This window comes from Piliocolobus tephrosceles, chromosome 10 (genome assembly GCF_002776525.5).
Source record: "Piliocolobus tephrosceles isolate RC106 chromosome 10, ASM277652v3, whole genome shotgun sequence".
In the NCBI taxonomy this organism is placed as follows: Eukaryota; Metazoa; Chordata; class Mammalia; order Primates; family Cercopithecidae; genus Piliocolobus; species Piliocolobus tephrosceles.
Window position 1 is genome coordinate 27,583,744 of NC_045443.1, and position 24,840 is coordinate 27,608,583.

At 39.2% G+C, this 24,840-nt stretch overlaps 2 protein-coding genes across 4 annotated transcripts in view; both read left to right on the forward strand.

Moving 5' to 3' along the window:
• Positions 1-14,942, forward strand: part of STK38L (serine/threonine kinase 38 like) — a 79,210-nt gene extending 64,268 nt beyond the window's left edge. For both annotated transcript variants that reach the window (XM_023209025.1, XM_023209024.1), the window contains 9 exons: positions 2,026-2,149; positions 3,653-3,807; positions 4,171-4,273; positions 4,453-4,514; positions 6,496-6,613; positions 7,055-7,178; positions 8,477-8,572; positions 11,137-11,228; positions 11,322-14,942. In XM_023209025.1, coding sequence (XP_023064793.1) covers positions 2,026-2,149; positions 3,653-3,807; positions 4,171-4,273; positions 4,453-4,514; positions 6,496-6,613; positions 7,055-7,178; positions 8,477-8,572; positions 11,137-11,228; positions 11,322-11,449 — 1,002 coding nt within the window. In that variant the 3' untranslated portion in view covers positions 11,450-14,942. The remainder of the gene's footprint in view (positions 1-2,025; positions 2,150-3,652; positions 3,808-4,170; positions 4,274-4,452; positions 4,515-6,495; positions 6,614-7,054; positions 7,179-8,476; positions 8,573-11,136; positions 11,229-11,321) is intronic.
• Positions 14,943-21,819: 6,877 nt separating this feature from the next.
• ARNTL2 (aryl hydrocarbon receptor nuclear translocator like 2) overlaps positions 21,820-24,840 on the forward strand; it is a 71,170-nt gene continuing 68,149 nt past the window's right edge. For both annotated transcript variants that reach the window (XM_023209022.1, XM_023209023.1), the window contains exon 1: positions 21,820-22,087. In XM_023209022.1, coding sequence (XP_023064790.1) covers positions 22,057-22,087 — 31 coding nt within the window. In that variant the 5' untranslated portion in view covers positions 21,820-22,056. The remainder of the gene's footprint in view (positions 22,088-24,840) is intronic.

The following is a 24,840-nucleotide window of genomic DNA, read 5'->3' on the forward strand; positions in this document are numbered from 1 at the left end:
GCTACATGTGGCTGCTGGGCACAAATTGAGATATCCAGCAAATAAGACTTGGTGCAAAAAAAAAAAAAAAAAAACCCCATAAAATATTTCAATGATTTTTATATTGATTACATACTGAAGTGATAATACTTGGATATATTAGGTTACATAAACTATATTACTAAAAATAATTTCACTCTGTATGTGGCTTCTAGAAAATTTAAAAATTACATATATGACTTGCGTTACATCTGTACTGGACAGCCCTTGGTCTAGAATATTTTGTGGGACGTTAAGGAGCCTCTGGACCACTGCTCTTTCCTGCGGGGAGGTGGGGGACGGAAATCTCACTGTAGCCCAATGTTTAGTTGCTTTTGCATTTTGGGATTTTTACCCCTGTATAAATTAATTTGCATTTGTTACCACTGAATTTTGTCTTAGAAAGCTTTTTTCTACTCAATTCTAATACAGCAATATTTTAATTTTTATCACATTTATTTTAATGCAAACCACCCCCGCAAAATTAAGTAGCAACTGATCTCCCCACTATTGTTGTACCAGGTTACCACAGGTCATACTTTCCAACCTTTGGATCCTGTTTTGGAAAGAGATCCTGTAATTTGGCTTTAAACCATTTAAAAATAATCAAGTCATGTTTATGTTGTAGCTGTTTTCCTTACATACCAGATGCAACACCAAAGTTTAGGGCTTTTCCTTATCACCTTAAATTGCTTCATGAAAGGTAATAGTTAGGCACTCTTGCTACCACTTTTCACTTAATGAAACAGATCCATAGAAATTATAAAGTATTTTCATGCCAGAAAACAAGTTCTTACTCCTCAACTCTTATGCTTTGATCTCAGAATATTTACTGCACTAGGAGTAATTCCAAATATGACACTTTAAGCAGATATTTTATTATCATAAAACAGTTTACAAATGTATGTTCTCGTGTGCTTTGGACCAGAGATTATAATGTTTCACAGTGAAAATAGCAAAAGCATAAATCAGATCTTCTTAGTAACTTTTGGAAAAAGTGTGTAAATATATTAATGCAAAAGCTTCTGCAAACTGACCAGTTATACCAACCCCATAAATTATCCAGTTTATAAAATTTTCCAGTATATAATATTTTCACATAATAGTATCTCTAGTAATTATGTGTCCGAGAAATCAGTGGCAAAATCCCCAAAAGTTACACGAATTTGCTGTAGCTAACATTTATAGATATGATAGAGGTTTTATAATACTAAATATAATATAAAGTCACTATAATTGTCACTATTTCTTAAAAAACACCAAATAATGATCAAGCTGGGACCTTTGTTTAACAATTAAAAATAGTTTGCTATTTTTAGCCAACCTTGGCTTTGCTATACCAATTTACAGGGCATTGCTTACTCCTTTGGAGTCTCATTCTATCACCAGGCTGGAGTGCAGTGACGCGATCTCAGCTCACTGCATCCTCCGCCTACCAGGTTCAAGCGATTCTCCTGCCTCAGCCTCCCGAGTAGCTGGGACTACAGGTGCATGCCCACCACGCCCAGCTGATTTTTTGTATTTTTAGTAGAGACGGGGTTTCACCGTTTTAGCCAGGATGGTCTCGATCTCCTGACCTCGTGATCCACCCGCCTTGGCCTCCCAAAGTGCTGGGATTACAGGCGTGAGCCGCTGCGCCCAGCCCGGCTTACTACTTTTAACTTTAAAAGTCACACTATGACTTTTATATGACAAAGCCAGGATCCTAGGCTGGGTAGAGATTCTGGTTAAAAAGTTGTTAGACTGATTCTTGCTCTACCTCAGAGGCCTTAGCCTCACATAATATACCTGTTGACCTCACCTTTTTAGACCTAAAGATATAAGCTAAAATAAACTATTTCGTGAGGTTCTCCATATTTGATGAGAATATGATCATTCATATATGAATCAAATCTTCTGAAATTCCATCTTTTCTTCATTAACTATTATGGATAGATAAGTGTAAGAGATGAGTTTGACAAATGTGTGATGTGTTTATGATTTTTTTTCAAAAATATATTCATCTAGGTGGCCCATATCCGAGCAGAAAGAGATATTTTGGTAGAAGCAGATGGTGCCTGGGTGGTGAAGATGTTTTACAGTTTTCAGGATAAGAGGAATCTTTACCTAATCATGGAATTTCTCCCTGGAGGTAAAAGCAAACATTGTATCAATGACAGACTGATACAAGCACATCTTTATATGCAATAATAATTTTATTGGTGAGGTCTACTTTTATATTCCTTGCTCTAAGGCTTTACAGTGTCATAGTTTAAAAATATTTACTACCATATTGATGCTCATTTTTACCACAAACAGATTGTTTTAAAGGAATGATAAAGTTAGCACATTTTAAATATTACCGTTCTGGGTTCACTGATTGTTAGTGAAGTTATGTTAGTTTATTTTGTGTTGTTACAAAAAATAATACCTGAGACTGTGTAATTTATAAAGAAAAGAGGTTTAATCATTGCTCAGCAAAGAGGGCAAGGGGAAAAGAATGGCAATGGAGGGCAAAGAATACTTGTTTTTTTGTTTGTTTTGTTTTGTTTTTAATTTTTATTTTTTGAGATGAAGTCTCGCTCTGTTGCCTAGGCTGGAGTGCAGTGGTATGATTTTGGCTCTCTGCAACCTCTGCCTCCCTGGTTCAAGCGATTCTCCTGCGTCAGCCTCCTGAGTAGCTGGGATTACAGGCGCCTGCCACCATGCCCAGCTAATTTTTTTGTATTTAGTCGAGACGAGGTTTCACCATATTGGCCAGGTTGGTCTCGAACTCCTGACCTCAAGTGATCCACCCACCTCAGCCTCCCAAAGTGTTGGGAATACAGGTGTGAGCCACTGCCCCCATGCCCCTACTTTTATTTTAAGCCTCAAAAAATATATGAAAAAAATGTAATCAGTTATCAATTCTGTGTTGTAAGTGCACCAGTGTTTACAACAGTTAAAACTGTTAAAAGTTTTAAAATTCTTTGAAAATAAAAGAATGTCTGCAGGTGCCTTTTTTTAGTGGGATAATGTCCCACTAAACTCCAAAAGAATATATTTGGTTTCCAGGCGCACTTATTCTGATTTTTTTGCAGTTTGACATTTTCCTCAGCAGTTAATTCTAGAAGTTGAGTGGTATATATTATTTCATTATCAGCTCTTTTGTGATTTGATTTCACATGGTCTCTGCCTTAAAACCATTAAAAGTCATGAAACTTCTGCTTATGCAATGGCACTTTTATTTGGCCCAAGATATGGTTAGAAATATACTGGGTAGATCATAAAATGCAAACTCAGGAAAGCTAGCTGGGCATGGTGGCTCATGCCTGTAATCCCAGTATTTTGGGATGCTGAGGCAGGTAGATAGCTTGAAACCACGAGTTTGAGACCAACCTGGCCAACATGGCAAAACCCCATCTCTACTAAAAATACAAAAATTAGCTGGGTGTGGTGGCACACACCTGTAATCCCAGCTACTTGGGTGGCTGAGGCACAAAAACTATTTGAACCTAGGAGGTGGAGGTTGCAGTGAGCCATGATCACACCACTGCACTCCAACCTGGGCAACAGAGTGAGACTCTGTCTCAAAAAAAAATCAGGAAAGCTTTTACAAGGTATTCCACCTTCGAGACATTTTCAATAATAATATATTTGACTTTCCTTTATTTAGGTGACATGATGACATTGCTAATGAAGAAAGACACCTTGACAGAAGAGGAGACACAGTTCTACATTTCAGAGACTGTTCTGGCAATAGATGCGATCCACCAGTTGGGTTTCATCCATCGGGATATTAAGCCAGACAACCTTTTATTGGATGCCAAGGCATGTGAATAAACTGGTGAATTACTAGGCTGTCGATTATTTTTTTAGAGCAGTAGAGCTGATTTTGTGAGTGGATATCAGCAACTGCAATTTAGAATATTGCTAAACAACATTATTTTATATGATAAGGTACTAGGAAAGGACTTGAAAATGAAATGACAACAGGGAATATGGTTCTCTTTTTATCTCCCTCCATTTTCTACTTTTAAAAATATCATCATCAGATACTTATAATTTGACATTTTGCTTGTATAAATCCCAAGCTAAGGATTTTTATAACAATTGGCATTTAACAGAGGAGTTTATAACAAGGCTTTTTGTTTTCAAAGTTAATATAATCTAATTTTACTGGATTTTTTTTAGGGTCATGTAAAATTATCGGATTTTGGTTTGTGTACGGGATTAAAGAAAGCTCACAGGACTGAATTTTATAGAAATCTCACACACAACCCACCAAGTGACTTCTGTAAGTTTGGTTTTGTTTGTTTGTTTTGTTTTTTCCCTGGTTAAGATACTGTAGAGAATGGAAGGTTCTTTCCTTTTCCCCACTCCTTAGTCCACTGTGTTTTAGATGTATATGTGTGATTTTGTTTTTGTGGAGAGCATTTTTCTCTCGTGATTACAATTCCATATTGTTGAAATTAGCATTTCAGAACATGAACTCAAAGAGGAAAGCAGAAACTTGGAAGAAGAACAGGAGACAACTGGTGAGTCAACCAGTTTTTAAGAAAGAATTTTGTGCCTTGGTTCTAAAATCTTAAGTGGTTTTAACTTGATTATTTGTATCTTTATAATAATTAGTATTCACCTCGTAACAATGATAGCGCTTGTTTTGGAATCACAGAGTTTTCTTAGTTTCTCTGTTAAGTTTCCTTGCCTGTAAAGCAAAGTGTTGGTTTTTACTTTATAACTTTAGAGTACTTTACTGAGCATACCTACGAGTAAGCTGTTTACTAGTAATTAGCACTTTAAATAAAACTCACTGAGGTGAATGCAATTGTAATGAATGCCTTGTGATTTCCATTTTTCATACCTGTGTTATAAATCCTGATACAACAAATATCAATCAGCAAGTAAGGTGGTTGTGAGTTTCTAAGAACTTCTTTATAGATAAAGTAAACAGGAAGTTTGGGATATAAACAGTGTTACAATAAAACATAAAATTTGAAAAAGCTGGCTTTGCCACAGATAAATTTAATTACCCCTTTAATATAGAATTACATGATTTTTCACCCTATACTATTTCCTCTCTGAGGAAATTGAGCAAAGAGAAGAATTGCTTCCCCTTCCACCTCTTTCCCTTTGTCCTGTTAACATGGTCCATGAACCATCTACAGGTTAAGAATGTGCCTTTGGATTTTGTTTTCCTCATTTCTTATAAAATGCCTGGCACATACAGACACTCTATAAATATTTGTTCAACCAAGTGATGAAAGGAAAACTCGCAATTCCCTTAGGAAAGTCAATAGACTGAAAAATAACAGGCTAATAATACCCTCTAAAACCAAATAAAATGACCTTTGCATTATTGAGTTTATTATCTCATTAACCTAAGTAACTGCAAACTTCCTATGCTTGTAAAAACATTTCAGTATTTTTAAATGTATTGCGTTACCCATTAAGGAGAGACACTTTGTTTTACTTTTAAAATGTGTCAGTTTTAGATTAGATTTTGCGATTGAGAATAATTGCAATATTCCCTATTTTTAAAGGGGAAAACTGAATACTGCTTAAAATTATGGTGGGGGAATTCTGTACCCCGCCCCCATTTACAAAATATTCATAGGTGATTACTCAGGTGTGTGTTTTATTATTCTTATGGCCAGTAGCTGCCAAGCCTTAGATCAAGTGTTTCCCAAGGGAGAAGTAGAAAGGACTCAGTGTTTGGGGCAGGAAATTTCTTTAGCACTTGGATCCCCTGCCCTCTAAATGCCAGTCATGTCACTGAGATGACAAAATTGCTGCAGTCATACATTTTGCCATGGCCCCAAGAGTACTACCCCTAGTTGACAATTACTGCCTTGTAGAAATCATTTTTGTAAGATTTTATATGAATTAAGAATTAAAAACTGCATAGCTTCCTAATAGATAAGCAGTACCCTGGAACTACATTTATAATGAAAATACCTCATGCTTATTTTTTTAGTAGTGTACAAAACACATCCGTTTATCATTTCATCTTCATATCAACTCTATTAAGGCAGGTATTATTATTCCAGTTTTATGTAAGCAGAGGCTGAGCCTCAGAGAAATTAAATAATTTGCCCAAGAACACATTAGTAGTGAGTAGGGAAGCCAGGTCTTCTAGGTTCAACTTTTTCATTCTTTTTGAAATAGACTGAAGGCTATATTAAAAAAAACTTAATTGAGTTTCTTGTGGGGGCAGAAATAATATATTCTTTTAAAATGCCTGGCACATATGGACACTCTATAAATATTTGTTCAAGTGGGGAAAGGAAAACTAATTCAGCATTCCCTCAGGAAAGTCAATAGACGGAAAAATAATAGGCTATAACATATTACCTGACTCACTACCTACCACTAAGCCTTGCACATGATAAACATGCAAAATAAACATAAGTGAAAATTTAACTCCTCTATATATTGCTTTTTCTAGTACTAAACCATCCTCAGATAGATAGTTTTTAAATGTTAAGAATGCTGGTTTGACAAGCTGCTCCTTTGTAGGCATATTCCACAGTTGGGACACCAGATTACATTGCTCCAGAAGTATTCATGCAGACTGGTTACAACAAATTGTGTGACTGGTGGTCTTTGGGAGTGATTATGTATGAAATGCTAATAGGTATGTTTTATCATTCATTTATGTACAAAATATATATATTTCTTTGAGTGCCACTGTTTGAATATATTACAGATAACATTGACTATAATATTTGAGGTCTTTTAAACTTAATTCTGACGTTCCCCCAATGTTAAATACATACTGATCAGTACCAGTGAGCTCTCCAGGGATCCTGTTTCAGGAAGGTGGGTATTTAACCCAGACTCCCACGTATAAAAGTGGTTATCTTCATAGCTTTTCAGGTAAAAGGGGAGGCAGTGCTTTAAATCGTTTATTTTATTGACTTTATTAGCAATGTTATTGTAAATTGATGAATGGTGGCATTTTTGACTATTAAATAGGGCACTCAGGGTTGTTTGGTTTCTTGTAGCACATGTTTGGTGGGTATAACTTCACTGATCACAAAGCTGATGAAACGTTTTTTATTTATTTGATACCTAGGATATCCACCTTTTTGCTCTGAAACACCTCAAGAAACATACAGAAAAGTGATGAACTGGAAAGAAACTCTGGTGTTTCCTCCAGAGGTCCCTATATCTGAGAAAGCCAAGGACTTAATTCTCAGGTTCGTGGTTAAATTCCTAGAGGAGTTCATAGTGTCCTAAAATTTCCTAAGAACCTAAAAGACTCATTTCACTTTTGTGGGGGAAGAGGGGATGTATACACTGATGTATACAGTCAAAGAGATCAATAAAGGTGTTTTTAAAAATGTAAACTCTTGAAGTATGTGGAAAAAAAATTAGGAATTAAAAAGAGGGAGGAGGTCTTGTATTGCTTCAGTTACTGATATATATAAAAGAAAAAGGTCACTTCTGTTAGAATGCAATGACCTGATTCCATTAAAGAGAAGAGGGAAAATGTTAATAGCAGATTCCTGTCATGAAAAGTATATATGTGAAATCTTCTAAGCAAAAAATTCCATGTGTTCCTCAACTAATATGAAGTGTTTGGTACTGCTGTGAATGGCTGGAAGGAATATAAATTGGAAAAACTTTTGGGAATAGCAGTTGGCATCATATTGTTTTTTTAAAATCCCTAAACTATATATGACCTTTGACCCAGAAGTTTGAGGGATTTCGCTTATGCAGATAATCAGATATGTATAAAGATTTAAGTACAATATGTTTATCATGGTATTTAATAGTGAAAATTGAAAACTATTTAAACGTTCAACAGTAGTGGACTGGCTCAATAGTAGACTGGCTATAATATTTCTATTTGTAAGTTTTAGAAAACAAATTTATTGGCCAGGCACGGTGGCTCACACCTGTAAGCCCAGCACTTTGGGAGGCGGAGGTGGGCAGATCATGAGGTCAGGAGATTGAGACCATCCTGGCTAACACAGTGAAACCCTGTCTCTACTAAAAATACAAAAAATTAGCCGGGCGTAGTGGCGGACACCTGTAGTCCCAGCTACTCGGGAGTCTGAGGCGGGAGAATGGCGTGAACCTGGGAGGTGGAACTTGCAGTGAGCCAAGATCGCGCCACTGCAGTGGAGCCTGGGCGGCAGAGTGAGACTCTGTCTCACCAAAAAAAAAAAAATTCTTGAAAAATATTTAATGACTTTGGCAAATTTTCTCAGTATATCAAGTGAAAAAAAGTTGACCTAACATAGTAACCATGGTAGCAACACAGTATTTTAAATATTGTAAAAGATTAGAAGATTCGAATATTTACAGTAGTTATCTCTAAATAATGCGCTTACAGATGATTTTTATTTTCTTCCACATTTCCTACAATAAACATAGTTAACATCAATAAAAGAAAAACATATTGCTTTAAAAAAGAAATATTTGAAGTAATGCAGCTAGAATACTTTAGATGTAACTTTTGTATGATAATTTCTCTGCTTCCATGTTGTAGATTTTGTATTGATTCTGAAAACAGAATTGGAAATAGTGGAGTAGAAGAAATAAAAGGTCATCCCTTTTTTGAAGGTGTCGACTGGGAGCACATAAGGTATGTTCCTAGGCTTTGAATGGGAAAGGTCTGAGTAAAAACAAATTTCTAGAGTTGACAATTAATTTACCTCTGATTCTGCTAGATTAAATACAAAAGTAACATATAATGTCATTGGTGCAATGTTTTCTGGATTATGTAAGTGAGTGGGACTATTGTGGCTACAGCCAAATGACTCATTTTAGGCTAACATCCACTTTCAGGGAAGAACATTGGGCACCTTTTTAAATTCTTACGTTCATACTCACAGTGAAGGCTGTTAACACATGAAAGGTGTATTTACATTTCACACAGTGACCCCTCATTTTTGTCCTTGCTGTAATATACCACATAGTGTCTCCTTAATTAATTTATAATAAGGTACCCTCTTTAAACATTGGTTGGGCATTATACAAGTAACTTTTAAGAATTTGCTTACAGTTGTTAATTGTGAGCATTGGATTTTTTTCAGTTTATTGCCAAGCTACCATCAGTAGGTTTGATCTGTTCTCCACACAGCAACAGTTTAGAAGCATAAATCTGGCCATGCCACTTTGCTGCATCCTTTTGCACTTGGGAGTACAGTTAAGAAGCCTTCACTGCTTTCTTAGGACTGCAGGATATAGCTCTTGCCTCATCTGCAGAAGTTCCATCTTGGATGGCCTTTCCTACTCCTCTTCCCACCTCTAAGTTTTGCCATTTGCTATTCATCCTGACTGAAATGCCCTCTCCCCGCTGCCTCTACTCCTACCCTGCCGAGCTGGCTCCTTTGCATCTTCCAAGATAGCTTATGTGTCATTTCCTTGGTACAGCTCTTCACTGGAGAACCTGCTGTGTGCTAGGCATTCTGCCTATTACTATTAACTTGTTTTTTTGAGACGGGGTCTCTGACTCTGTCGTCCAGGCTGGAGTGCTGTGGCATGATCATGGCTTACCGCAGCCTTGACCTCCCAGCCTCAAATGATCCCCCCACCTCAGCCCCCCAAGTAGCTGGAACTATAGGCACGTGCCACCACGCCCAGCTAATTTTGTTGCTTTTTTTTTTTTTTTTTTTCTTTTTTTGTAGAGATGGGGATTCACTGTGTTGCCCAATTGCTCAGGCTGGTCTTGAACTCCTGAGCTCAAGTGATCCACCTGCCTTGGCCTCCCAAAGTGCTGGGATTACAGGCGTCCAGCCCACTCTGCCTATTGTAATAATAGCTAATTTTTAAAAATCATTTATTTTGTCCAGCACTGTTTTAAGTACTTTATTTGCATTTCTCATCTTATCCTCATATAAGCTCTATAAAATAGGAACTGTTATTATCCCTGTTTTACAAGTGAAGAAACTAAGGCACAGAGAAGTTATAGTGCCGCAGTGTGGAGGCTTCTTAAACCACTATGCTGTATAATACTACACACACATAACTTAATTGTATAGAACTATGATACCCCCCGTTTTACAGTGGGAAGGATGCTTAGAGACTGCCACTTCTTTTGGTTTTATAAGGAGGGAACAGTCATGGAGCAGGGACTTGGCTGCCTAGGGTCATACTGCTAGTTAATAGCAAGGAAGGTTAGCTCTCAGGCCTCCAGGGTTCTTTCCTCTAAACTAGGTTTATTAAAGTAGTATACCAAGTATAAATGAGTTGGAATAATTCTGGTAAAAAATATATATGGTTTTACATAATTTGGTAAACTTAGCACCTAATAAATCCAATAAATATTTGTTGAAAAAACAGAAGCAATAAAAACTGATAGCTTCTTTTGACCATTTCTGTAGTTAAACTTTTTAGCCTGATAAGAAGGCATTTTCTTGACTGGTTTCTTTTTAACTGACTGTCTTTGATTCTCTTAAAATTTATATGACAGAAATTTTTGCATGCAGATTTCATCACAAATATATAGTTCCTTCACCTATGTGCCCCTTATTTTCCCAAATGACTTTTTATAGATTGTCTACTAGTAGAATTCTATTCCTAAATCAATTAAGAAGGATCCCGTCCTCATAATATCTCACATACTTTATACAATTATACAATCTTTTAAATAAAACCTCTTCTTTTACTTTTCATTAGCTCATTTTTCCTCTTAAAAAAATAGTATGAGAAAGCCTTGGTACAGAGATATAAAAATGACAAGTAGGTGGGGATGCTTACTGGGTACAAAAAGAAAACAGAATGAATAAGACCTACTACTTGATAGCACAAGAGGGTGACTATAGTCAATAATAATTATACGTTTTAAAATAACTTAGAATGTAATTGGATTGTTTGTGACTCAAAGGATAAATGCTTGAGGGGATGGACCCCCCCATTCTGCATGATGTGCTTATTACCCATTTCATGCCAGTATTAAAACATCTCATGGACCCTATAAATATATATACCTACAACATAACCACAAAAATAAAAAAAAAAATTAAAATTCTAAGTAAATGAAAACATTTTAATAAAAAATTATACTCAACTATTTTGAACTCCCTTTATTCTCAAATCCACAATAAATTTCCTTGGCTTTTCTAATATCTATAAAATAGTATGCAGAATTTGCAAGTAGATTTGTTGGAATTTGAGAATTCATGCCTACTCAATACCTTTTTATAGGGAAAGGCCAGCAGCAATCCCTATAGAAATCAAAAGCATTGATGATACTTCAAATTTTGATGACTTCCCTGAATCTGATATTTTACAACCAGGTAAGACAATCTATAATGTAACTACCACTATTAAAAGTCTGTGAAGATGATGGCATTTCACTAATGAAATTCCTTTAATTTTTCTCTGTCTAGTGCCAAATACCACAGAACCGGACTACAAATCCAAAGACTGGGTTTTTCTCAATTATACCTATAAAAGGTTTGAAGGGTTGACTCAACGTGGCTCTATTCCCACCTACATGAAAGCTGGGAAATTATGAATGAAGATAACATTCACCCATAACCAAGAGAACTCAGGTAGCTGCATCACCAGGCTTGCTTGGCGTAGATAACAATACACTGAAATACTCCTGAAGACGGTGGTGCTTACTGACTACAAGAGGAAATTCTACAGGATTAGGATTTCTGAGACTACTACAGGAATTGGTTGGCAGTGCCAGCTGGCTCTTTTTTTTTAATATTTTATTATTTTTGTTAACTTTATTATACGAAGGTACTGGAATAAAAGGAACGGACATCCCTTTCTAACTGCACTGCCTACATGCGTCTTAAGGTCCATTCTGCCTGTGTGTGCTGTGGCTTTGAACTGTAACACCTCTAATTAATTCAGGAGAAACACATATCATTTAAAGCAACATAGGCTAACCTGTAGGTAACACTGCAGTATTGATGTTTTACTGCAAATCTTATGGGTCTAGATAATCAGTAAAAGCCATCTTCCATAGTTGGTGTTAGAACATTGCCCTATTGGTTTGGACATCTGTAGAATATATATGAAGACAATTTCTGTGATGGTTTTAAGAGATTTAAAAAGAAATTCACTGGTTCTTTAAAAAATAGAATTTATCATCAAGTTATTACACAAACTCCACAGTAAGGAGTGACAAGTTTATAATAAGGAAGAGAAAGTTTAACACCTTCACTCAAGCACTCCACTAATATATTTACGTTGCATTCAGAAATACTGATGACCTTTATATACGTAGTCTGTATACTCATAGGGAGATGTACTGTATTATATAACATGTAAAGTTGATTTTCTTGTGACAAGAGGACTTCTTTTTTTAACAAGAGGACATGGCATTATTTTAATTTGATTATGGTGAGTTGAAATTAAGAAATGACCATGAAGGCTGCTTGTAGAATTAGTGTATTTTTATTAAACTATTTTTTTAAATGTCAAACTTCTATCATGTAAATGGACTTGTAGAGAACAAAAAGCTATTTACTTTGGTTTTCTAGAAAGTTGTTACATATCATGGCTGGTTAACTTTTATTTCTTTTGATGAAAATTTTTCCTTTGATAGTACTTGTATTATTGTGCCATTATTTTCTTATGCTCCAAATGTACCAAAGATCTTGAACAGAATGGATGTTCACAACTGAGTAGAATTTTCCTTTCCTGTGGGCATGCTGTATTCAGACCTGACAGATCTTTGATAGAGGTCAGCTTATTAAAGGGCAATATTGTTCATGTTTAGCTACATCACTGTGGTGAATATAGATGGAATTAAGGAAATAAATGCAGGCCAGGGGGTGGTGTTGAGAGGAGAGATAATATCAGCATCAAATTCTTTGGGTATCTCCCTAAGAATTAAATAATCTTTTCTAGCTTAATATTTTAATTCTAATTCAAACAACTCTCTGAGGTTTTGGTTTCATTAGTAGTAGCTGAGGAATAATACGCTAGCAAAGAACGGCCTAATGTTTGTCTTAACTGTTAATGGATGAAATTTTTTAAAGATACAACCGTGGTAACCATTATAAATGATCTGTGATCAAAATCTAACGTGATGAATTATTTGTAGGAATGTCTTCCTATTGGGGAAGGATTGCATAGGAGCATTATGCAAATCTGCAAAAGCTTTTATAAATGTTGCTGCTAGGTAGCTCCACAGTGTTTTCAAAAGACCATCCTGGTTCCCCCAGCTCTCCCATTTTTGGTTTGTTTCTTTTTAAATATTTGTTGAGTACTTATGTGTTTATCTAACAGTTCACTTCCATTTTTTCTAGTCTGGATTTTTTGAGTATTTAAGGGAGAGAGCTATGAAAAACTCTGTGGATTTCTCAATTTGACTAACTCTAATTTTCCTAATTATAACTGCCTTTAATTAAATAATATTAACTTTTGCTGAGGTTTATGAGATTTTCTCACCCCACATCACTCCCCTTTTTAAAAAAAGGACTGTTTTGCTAGTGTGATAATGAATAGGTAAGATGAAATAATTGCAACATTGTCTAGTTCTCGTATGGTAACTATTCTTGAAATGGTACTGAAAAATACCATTAATTCAAATTGACAGAGATTGATAAAAAGAAACTGATTTACCTAAGTTTACTTTTTAATTGCATAATAGAGCATTTTTTGTTTTGAGTTCCCTCATTCTTATTACGAAAAAGAGCTTGCAAATAGTTTTACTTTCTTGGCACTGGAAGGGTAGTTCTGGAAAGCTACTTTGTTGAGAGTCTTCATTCTTCCCTGGAGTTAATAGAGTGATTCACAATCTTTGGGGTTTTCTCCTCATCAAAAGCATTTCTTAAGTGCCTATCTAAAAGCAATTAAAGACTGTGTCTGCCCTTTGGAAGCTAAGAGTTCATGATGCAAATTAACTAGATAATTTGCAAAGTACCCTTGAGATTGAATTTTCTCTATTATACATTTCCCATACTTCAGGTGAATAATTTACTTTAAATGACAAAACCCTATCTAATCAACTGGGCATAATGACATTTTCTTTAAATTAGACTCTATTTTGAATTAAAAGAGTTTTATTATAAACTGTGTGTTTTTGGTTTTTCTAAGTATATAGAAAGCTTGTATAATTCAGATTTATCGATTTCCTGATTTAATGTAGACTGACTTTTTTATTAAAAACCTTTGTATTAAAGCAAGTTATGTTATTTTTCTTTTATGTATTTATTACTAACATAGCTTTAAATCTTTAAATGTATTGAAGCATTGTGCTGTCTGAAAATAAGGAATTGCTTATAAACCAGCCACTTCTGAATACGGTATATAGCTGATTTAATAAGCTAGTTAGTGAATGGAAAATAAGTGTGGAGTATTAAAAATGTTCTTTGGTTGGTAAGGCCTAAGATAGGGTTTCATTTATTTCTATACTTTTTCTGTTTTTTAAACACCTGCATATTTTTGTGTAAATCTCTAAATTTAAAATATTTTTAAGTACATTTATTTTTGGTGTTTTATTGTATAAAACCTTAGACAATCAGTCAGTCAGTCCTTCCTGACAGGAGCAGCAGCTATCTGTCTTTTGCTGATCTACAAATAAATGAATTGAGAATTTAGTCCGTAGAGGTCCCTGGCTACCAAACACATTCTCCTTTGAATTGTTAAAACTCAGAACATTCAAAATAACTGTTTTGCTACAACCATGATTATTTTCCCGCTGTCTTTATTTAAATTTATTTTCTCTTTAGAAGTGCACTTATTTCTGAAAAATCTGAATGAAACAAATGCTTAGAACAAACATAAATATAAGACATTTGGGACTACTAGAGATATTTTAGATTTTTATGAAAAAAATGTGGGGATATTGCTGCTTTAAAAAGGAATAAAGTAATAAAAATATATCTTAGCTATTTTTTTAAAGCAATATAATTCAGCAATTGTCTAGAAAAGTAATCATCAGGCTACTGAGTTTGGTGTTCAGTTACTGAGTTTCAAAAATGTTTTGGTGGCATGAGGACTTTTTCATTGAAGGTAAGATAAGAATAAAAACTATGTTTACAAAATTTCTGTTGGTGAGGTTTTTTGGTTTTATTTTTTAGTTTTGAGATAGGTGTTACCCAAAACTCAAGAAAGACTATTTAGTTAATGTAAATTACTGACTTTTACACTTGAAAATCACATCAAGAACAAAATATTTGAAGTTTATATTTAAAATCTCCATTCAAATCTGTAGCTAAAAACATATAGGCTACACAAACTGTGCTATACTTTTAGGTACTTATTGGATGTATAGCTTGTATACAACTACCCAACTCGTTTCAAAACCAATTAGCAAGCACTAAGTTGAAAATGCCTCAAAATAGCATAGGAATATGTGGCCCAGGTCCCAGTACCTCCTGTTCTGTGGAAGACACTGACAATCATCATGACTTTTTCCACTGAGCCTCGAGGGAGCCACTGGGAATCCCATTCAGCCTCATTGTTCTCCAGCTGTTCCCTGACATACATCATTTCAATAATGCCACTGTAAGACACAACAGTGAAAACACCGAATGTTAAAATTTGTGCATTACAGTAAACTTGGAGACTCTAAATTCATCTTTCAAAAACATCTAGTGATACAAAGAACTTATATTTGTACACAAAATGCCTTCACTTGTTTTTTACAACTACTCTGTAATTACATAATTACCATCATTTTATAGGTGATGAACATGAGGCTGAGTGAGTGTGACTTGCCTAAAACACAAGTAATAAATTGCCCTTGAACCCAACTCCAGTGTTCCCTACTCCTCCAAATCATAGAGTGAGCTTCACTGACAAATTAACTCATATGCTTCTGGGATCTCAGGAGTATACATGGAATGATAGGGCCAGAGTTATTACTTTGCATACTTTTGACCACAAGTGACAGAAAACACAAGTAAAAATGGCTTCAGTGATAAAGAAAGTGAGTATCTTATGTAACACTAAGACACAAGATAGCTTCTAGAGTAGTCATTTTAGCATCTCAGAAACATCAAGGAATCCAAGAGCAGTGGCATGCACCTGTAGTCCCAGCTACTCAGGAGGCTGAGGCAGGAGGATCCCTTGAGGCCAGCCTGGGCAACCACAGCAAGACCCTGTTTTCCATTTCTCTACTTTGTCATGACAAGGGTGTTGGCTTTGTCCTTGCTCTTGTTTTCTCAGAGAAGCTAGATGACTACAGAGACTGTATGCATCAAATCCTCATAAAACATGTAAGGCCTTAAAAAGAGAAATACTTCTGCATTTCCACTTTTTTTTTTTTTTTTTTAAACAGAGTCTCACTCTGTTGCCCAGGCTGGAGTGCAATGGCGTGATCTCGGCTCACTGCAACCTCCACCTCTTGGGTTCAAGTGATTCTCCTGCCTCAGCCTCCCAAGTAGCTGGGGACAACAGGTGTGTGCCATCACGCCCAGCTAATTTTAGTGTTTTTATTAGTAGAGACAGGGTTTCACCATGTTGGCCAGGCTGGTCTCGAACTCCTGACTTCAGGTGATCCACCTCCCTCGGCCTCCCAAAGTGCTGGGATTATAGGTGTGAGCCACCATGTCCGGCCTTGCAGCTCCACTTTTTAAGAGCAAGGAAAATCTTTTCCAGAAGCATTCTAAGCGAAGTAACCCTTACCTTTTATTGTCCATGACTCTGCCATCCATCTAGTCCTAAACCAGTACCTGATGGGCAATTGATTTAAAACTAGTCAAGCATCACGTCCCTTCTACTGGGATGAGGCTAACCTAAAGAACATGGCCACATGATACCAGAACCAAATTATGGTGCTTTAGACAAACTACAAGGTAATCAAGACGATGCCACACAGGTTTATTGCAATGATTCTTACCTGAAGCCATTGCACCTGGATTGTGGTGTTGGATCTGCTATTGCCTACATCGGAACTGAAGGTTGGTCCATTAACATTTTTCAGAGAACAGGACTGGGTCTCTGGACATCACACAGCAGGATGGACATCATACAAACAGGCCTTGGTCTTTTTAGTGCTTTTTCCATTCCTCCCAGATACTATTCATCAGAGTAGATAATCTATTGGTCCATCTCCTCTAGAGCTCGTATCAGAAATAGGCACCCTCATCAACTTATTTCCTCCCAAGATCCAGCCAAGGGTGGTGTGGTCTAATTAGTTAGCTCAATTGCTTTGTCAAAATTGGGAAGATGATCTCTGGCTAATGAAAATTAAACATTTCTCAGGTGAGATTGCTAACTATCATCAAGTTACCTGAATTACTTTACCTCCTCATTAAAACATTCATGATCAAACTCCTAAACACAGGAAGACTTTTACGTGTCTTCCAAAGGGAGAAAATCACGGTAGGAAAGGTAAACTGTCAATACTCAGCCTAACAACATCTTTTTTACTTTTTTTTTTTTTTTTTTTTTGAGATGGCGTCTCACTCTGTCACCTAGGCTGGAGTACAGTAGCGTGGTCTCGGCTCACTGCTACCTCCACCTCCCAGGTTCAAGCAATTCTCCTGCCTCAGTGTCCCAAGTAGCTGGGATTACAGGTGCCTGCCACCATGCCCAGGTAACTTTTGTATCTTTAGTAGAGACAGGATTCCACCATGTTGGCCAGGCTGGTCTCCAACTCCTGACCTCAGTGATGTGCTTGCTCAGCCTCCCAAAGTGCTGGGATTACAGGCGTGAGCCACTGCGCCCAGCCTTTTTGTCTTCTTGGGTAAAAAACTCAGGAACAGAACTTGGAGAACCCTATTGTACAATTCTATACAATACCAAGAGGACTGAGGAAGACTTGGGATACCATACCTGCTTTAAGAGTGTTTAAAACCTGTAAAAGTCAACATTAGTTGAGTCATTGATGCTTATACACACACACAAACACATAATACCTAAGGGAAAAAGAAGTGTAAGTAACTCCACATAAAAAGAGAGATGTGCACAACTATTCCCTCATTCTTGTCCTAAGTTTTGTCCTTCCTTGCAGTTTGCTCAGAATTTTAGTATATTGCTATTCCTGTCCTCTAAGAAATACTGCTTCTCTCCCTGCCACTTCCCCACTGTACATACCATACTACAACAACCCAGGCTTAAGAAAATTCATTTTTGACAAGTTAAAGCAGTATTTCCTAGAGTACTCACAGCAACTTTCAAAATCAGCTATGGGGCACATTTGAAATAAGGACTTAGTGTGATTCACCCCAAACCTACTAAATCAGTCTCTGGGGGTAGGTCTAAAATTGTGCACATTCTCATGCACAGTGAATTTTGAGAAACACTGAGCTAACAGAAAAAGAAACTAATACCTGCTCATTGGTTTTTGTGAGAAAATATATATAAAGTAACTGATGCACAGTAGGTAAAATACAGAAGTCAGTGCTTACAACAGTGCCTGGCACACAGTAGGTGCTCAATAAATACTTGTGAACAAGTGAATTAAATGACTTTTTGTGGGTGGCCCTGCTTTCCACCTAAGGCCAATCTCAAAATGTTTTCACTTTTAATAAAAACCTAAATACGACTCCAAAAGCATTGAGAAAAGGAATGCATCTTTGGCTGAAGTTGTTATTTTCCAAGGAAATAATGTAAGAGGGTTTGCATTACACAATGAAGTTCCCTAAATACCCGTTTAAGATATCTCAAATTTCCTGGCCGGATGCAGTGACTGATGCCTGTAATCCCAGCACTTAGGGAGGCTAAGACAGGCGGATCACATGAGGTCAGGAGTTCGAGACCAGCCTGACCAACATGGTGAAACCCTGTCTCCACTAAAAATACAAAAAATTAGCTGTGTGTAGTGGCACATGCCTGTAATCCCAGTTACTCGGGAGTTCGAGGCATGAGAATCGCTTGAACCCAGGAAGGCAGAGGTTGCAGTGAGCCAAGATCACACCACTGCACTCCAGCCTAAGTCATAGAATGAGACTCTGTGTAAAAAAAAAAAAAAAAAAAAAAAAATTAAAAAAAGATGCAAATTTCCTCTCCTCATGGCAGCTGCCACCACCTCCTTTACCGCCCCACCTCTCAGGAGTGCACTGTCCTCCAATTACCTCTCTACTTTTTTTTTCTTTAGGCCACACTCAAGCTGATCTTGCCTATACCAGAAGCCCACCATAGACCCCCTTCTCTCTCTAAACATACGGGAGAGTGTTGGCCTCCTTGTTTCTCCAAACTGCACTCATCAGTCTGCCCAGCAAATCCAAGCACCTTCCCCTGAATTCACCCTCCACATGATGCTGGGGGCAGGGTAGGAAGAAAAGGTAGTTTTAAACACTAATAATTTTTTTTCCCCGGTCACTTAGGAAATCAATAATGGGTAGTTGCTATTTATTTAATTTTAATTTTATTTATTTATTTATTTATTTATTTGTTTATTTATTTATTTATTTATTTTTTGGGATGGAGTCTTGCTCTGTCACCCAGACTGGAGTGCAGTGGCGCGATCTCGGCTCACTGCAACCTCTGCCTCCTGGGTTCAAGCGATTCTCCTGCCTCAGCCTCCCAAGTAGCTGGGACTACAGGCGTGTGCCACCACACTCGGCTAATTTTTTGCATATTTAGTAGAGACGGGGTTTCACCGTGTTAGCCAGGACGGTCTCCATATCCTGACCTCATGAGCCACCCACCGTGGCCTTCCAAAGTGCTGTAATTACAGGTGTGAGCCACCACGCCTGGCCTATGTAATTTTTTTTTTTTAATTTACCATCTTTACCATTTTAAGTGTACAGTTTAATGGTAATAAATATATGTATAGCCTTTTTTCCCCCCTATTGTTTTCCATCCCCTCTTCTCCCCCCTTCCTGGCTTCTGTGTTATTTATCGTTACGCATCATTGGATATAGTATCTTCAATTTAACTACACTCTGAAGCATGTGTGGTTTCTTGTTGCTGTTTTGCTTTGGTTTGGTTTTTGTTGTTGTGGTTGGACCAAATAAAATATCTAAGTGGCTTTAGGGACCCCTCTCTAGACTAAGTTATATTGTTACAATCCCAGCAGGAGGTTAAAAGGAGTTTGCAGCTTGTGAGGCAGTTGTTCCTAATTCCAGATGGACAAAGGAATATTTGTTCCACCTTTAAAATATTTGTTCTTGCCTAAGTACTTAGCACTGAAAGAAAATTAATGAACAAATTAAGTGAAAGGGAAGCAATGATTTCTGGAGAGCAAGGCAGCTCCAGGGCTTTTGGCAGGTGAACCACGCTGACCAGAAGGAACTGTGTGCATTCTACTATACAAATTCTCTTGCATTCTATTATACAAATCATCCAATCACCTTTCTCATATTTTTTTTTCCAAGTTGAAAATATGAGAAAACCACTCATTGGAAATGAGAGATTATCTTCCTATCCATCTGGCAAGACACTGTGTGTCTCTCTGCCTTATCCCATGGGTTATATAGCTACTCTTTAAAAAACAAAAAATCATGTCTTAGAAAGTAAAGCTCCAGAGCATAAAAGAGAGCAAGCAGGCTTTACACCTGAGCAGTAAGGGGAATACCGATTAAACAATGAAAGGGTTGTGCCCCATGGAATCCTGTGGGTCGGCGTTGCTTGTGCATTACCCTTCCTGCTTTTGTATTTTAGATTCTGGATTCCCCTTCTCTTGCTTTCAGGCTTTGGTGGAAGTGAATCATCGTTTCTAAGAAACGGGGACTGCAATGATTCACAGGCAAGCTTACTGGACACCACAATACCAACTCCTAAGAAGGAGACCTAACTTTCATGGTCTTGCTTCTACTGTCTACTAGCTGAGTGATCCTGGCCAAAATACTCATCATCTCTGAACTTCTGTTTCCCTACTAAGACAGGAATTAAGAAAGAGGTTGTGAGGCTCACTAAGCCAATAAGGGGTAAAATGCATTGTAAGCAAGGCCATGTATAGAATAGTATTTACATTTTAACCAAGATCTTAAAGACCAGGTCTAATTGATTCTACCTCTTACCCCTTGGTAAACCACCTCAAAATAGCGTACACTTGTCTGGAAAGCCAAGGTTTGATCACATTCGAGGAGTCCTGTATGGAATTACTGTTTCTGAGCTGCCAGGAGAAGTTGGTGTTGGTAGAATTTGGGGTGGAGTTCCAAGTCAAAGCTAGGAATGAGACGTTTCAAGAATGGTTTTGATTAGGGACGTATCTTGGTGTGTGTTGAGGACAGCAGTTTTCAGCACGTCTCCCTTACCTCTAGCTGCATAAAGTCCTAGTCCCTTGCTTAAGCCTGCAACAGTTTTCTCCTGTCATGCCCACTTCCGCTCGGGAACACACTTCCAAACCCCTTGCCCAGATTTTCACAATGGCCTTAAGTACTGCCCTGAGGACACATAAGGTGCTGGTTAAGACGTTGGAATTGAGTCCTTGTAGGAAAATTATTACCTTTAGGCTGGTTGCAAAGTTTGATTTGGTGTCTTCTCTACTGTGCCTTCCCTTTACTCCTACTAGATTACCAAGGAATGGGTCTAGGGACCAGTGGGAGGGCAGCAAACCAGTGTATTCTAGACACGTGGCCATAGGATGTAGGGCTGTCAAGTGATCCCCAAAAGATCTTGTTTCTAGATTTACCCAACCGCTCCAGGAGGCAAAACGGCTTCCTCGGGACCCTCTCTCTGTTATTTACACCCTCGTCTCTGCAGCTAAGCCCTTCCTTAAGCAGAAAAGAGCAGAGTCTCTCGTCCAGCCCCCTCCTCCCCAACTCAAGCCCCGTGCCCTCCGCTAACCCACCGTGCAAGTATCTTCATTCACCCTTTACCTTTGCCCTGAGGGTCTACAACTGCAATCTTCGGAAAGCTGGGACAAAGCTTACTATGAGCATGGAAGCCTGTTTTCAACAGGGCGGTTGCTAGAAGGACTCAACTGGCCTTTTCGCGCTGTGCCGCTCGCGGCAGTGCTCGGCGGGGCGGTGTCCGCAGCGACTCCGCCCTTGGCCCGGGTCTCTTTCCCGCCGGGGAGCCCAGCGGCGCCCAGAGCGGCGAGCGGCTGGCTCCGCATGCTCAGTAGCCGCGGCCAGCCGGGCTGCGGGGTGGCGTCGGCTGCGCGCCTACGGGCTGCGGTGGCGGCCGCCGCGGCACCCGGCAGGGCCAGCCAGTTCCCGCTTCCCCGCTCCAGAGCCGCCGCCTGGGACAGGGCAGGGCGGGCCCGGAGCTCCTCCATGCTGCCAGCCGCGGGGCTGCGGAGCCGGCCGGGTGGCTCCTGCGATGGCGGCGGAAGAGGAGGCTGCGACTGGAGGTGAGGTTGCCTGCGGCGAGGCGGCGGCCCCAGGTGGGCGCCTGGCGCCTGACGCGCTGGGGGCGTCCCCGCGACGCCAGGTCGGCCCCTCTGCCCCGAGGGAAGCGCCTGCGCCTGTCCCCTCGGGCCCGGCATCGCCTACCGAGGGGCGCTGGGACAAGGCCGCCCCGTGGGGCACAGGTGCGGCGTGCCGCCCAGCGCGTCTTCCCGGGGAGCGGGACGTGGGGAGGGGAGCCGGGGTTGCCGCCGGCGCTCAGTGCGCCGTGTCTTGGTCCCGGGCCGGGCGCATTGGCGAAAGGGAGCCGGAGAGGGACCTTGCACCCGGCGATGGGAGCATCCGCTTCCACCCGCCGCCGGGCGCCCGCCTTGGCGTCGGCGTGGCATGCACTGCTGAGGGGACTTCCTACGTTTCTTTCCTTTGTGTAAACCGGTTGTCAGCAGCCGTGGACGGAGCTCGGGTCCTGCGAACCCCTCATCTCCGAGCTGAAAATGCTCGCGGCTTCCCGGCTTGAACCGCTGCCCCGCGGTGGAACGCGCAGGCGGGCAGGTGCGCGTGGACGCGGGGCCACACTCCGGTACCGCAGCCCGCACCGCGACAGCCCCTCCGTAAGCGACAGGCGGCTCGTGTCTTTCACCACTGCAGCTTCTAGAAAGCCGTCAGTGGAGTTAGCTTGTTCGATTATGTATTCCTGAGGTATTTTTGTGAATGGAGTTGGAAGTTTGCGGTGCTTTTTCCTTTTCACTAGTATTCACTGGCAGTATTCTGTGGTTTCTTAAAACGGTGCTTTTGGGACCACTGCTCACAATTACGGAATGAATACAAAACAGCTGTTGTTTAAGACAAATGAGAAGCAGGAAAACAGAAATTACTAAAGGAAGACTGGCAGAGAAGTTCAGGGAAGCTGTTAATTCTCTCCTTTCCTTTTGGAATAAGGTGGTAGAGTTTCAGATTCTTCTCTGAAATAAGGCAATGAGAGGAGGTGGCTTTCGAAATTCTAATATAATTGTAGGAATTTACATCGTGGGGAGATTTCAGAAATTCGACCATTTGAATATTCCTTCTCTTAGGTAAACCCTTTGTTGAAAACAGAAGATGGCACGTGTGGTGTTAAGGTCTGACACCCCTTCTGCTCCGTCTCGTGACTGAGCTCTGCCTTTTACTGTCTGTGTCACCCAGGTTATTTGAAATCCCTTAGTCCGAGTTCCCCCATCCGTAAAATGGAGATAACTATGCAGTCTTGCCTTACAGGATTGTTAGGAGTAAATGAGATATGAATGCCAATAAAATGCTTAGCCCGACGTTTAGGAAATAGTAAGTGCTTCATAAAACATTAGCTTAATGTAGTTACTAACTTACAATTGCAGTTTGCTTTGTGAAATTGGTGAGTCCTGTCTGGTCCATTAAGAAAGTGTTGTCCCACGTGAGTTAAAATTGGCCAAACTGAAAGAACGAACAGTGAAAATGCACCTACTAATTCAAAGAAAGACTTTCCCCAGATAAGTCTTACGAACTTATGGCAAGCTTTTAGATAAAGTTTATTGCTATTTTTCTAACTATTTTAGATAAACAGTTTATTGCTGTTTGCATACCAAATGTAAAGTTGGGAATAATAAAAATTAAATTTTCTTAGTTAAGGGTAGCAGTGTTTCTGTGGGGGCTGGGTGAGCCCACAGGTATGAGTACCTAAGATGTCCCAGACATTTCACAAGGGGTACTTCTGTTAGTCTTACGGCAGCCTTGTGAGGTAGGTGTTATCTCCATTTCACAGATGAGAAAACTGAGGCTGGCTCACAGTTATACACCCAGGACGCGACAGAACTAGAGTTAAAATCCACGGCTCTTGCCCATACTGCTTTCATTTCTTTCCCATCAGACTTGGTGGTGCTAATGAGCAAGTGTGCTCACTTCCAGACACCTGTTTATCTAAAGAGTAGTAAAAATAAAATTCTCAACGGAGAGCTCTGGGAGAAAAAAATGTATTTATATTTTTACTATTTCTCCCTATTCCCAGAGGTAAAACTAAAACAGGCCTCTGGGCCAGTTGGTGGCCGTCTACAAAACTAGCCCTAAGGTTTTTGTTTTTTGTTTTTTTTTTAAACAGTGTAAGCCAAACTATGAGTTTCCCCACTCCGTCAGTTTTAGATGGTAAACACCGAAATTGAGCATGCTGCCAGGTGACTGAGTGTCCTCCTGATAAATGATTCCAGAATCCTTGGAGTTAGGAAGAGGGTGGTCTTGAGGAGCAGCACATTTCCAAGACTGACTGCCAGAGATGGTCTGAGGTCGAGGCCTTTGTGGGGCAGCTTTCTCGCCTTCCGTTTTCTTACTGGCTCATGTTTTCACCTGTGATATTATAAGATCTGACTCTTTAACGTGTAGTTCTGCAATTACAGTGGTTTAAATTCATTTTGTGAGTCAGAAATCAAAAGTCATGTCCAAGTCAACTTTGCATAAGCTCCTGTTCCTGGCATGGATCCTTGGGCAAAATTTCAGCCAGAAATGCATTACTCAAGATAAACCAGGATGAGCTAATTACTTTTCACATATTTAAGGGGGAGGAAAATAGAGAAGGAAAGAGAGAAAGAGAGAGAGGAGGGAGAAGAAGGAAAGAGGGGAGGTGTGAAGTCAAGAGAGGAGGAGGGGGAAAGGGGGAAAAGGAGGAAGGAGAGAGTGAAGGAAGGAGGAGGGGAGGGACTGCCACTCCATCAAAGTTTTACTCCAGGAAAAGCAAAAACTATGTTTAAAATATGTA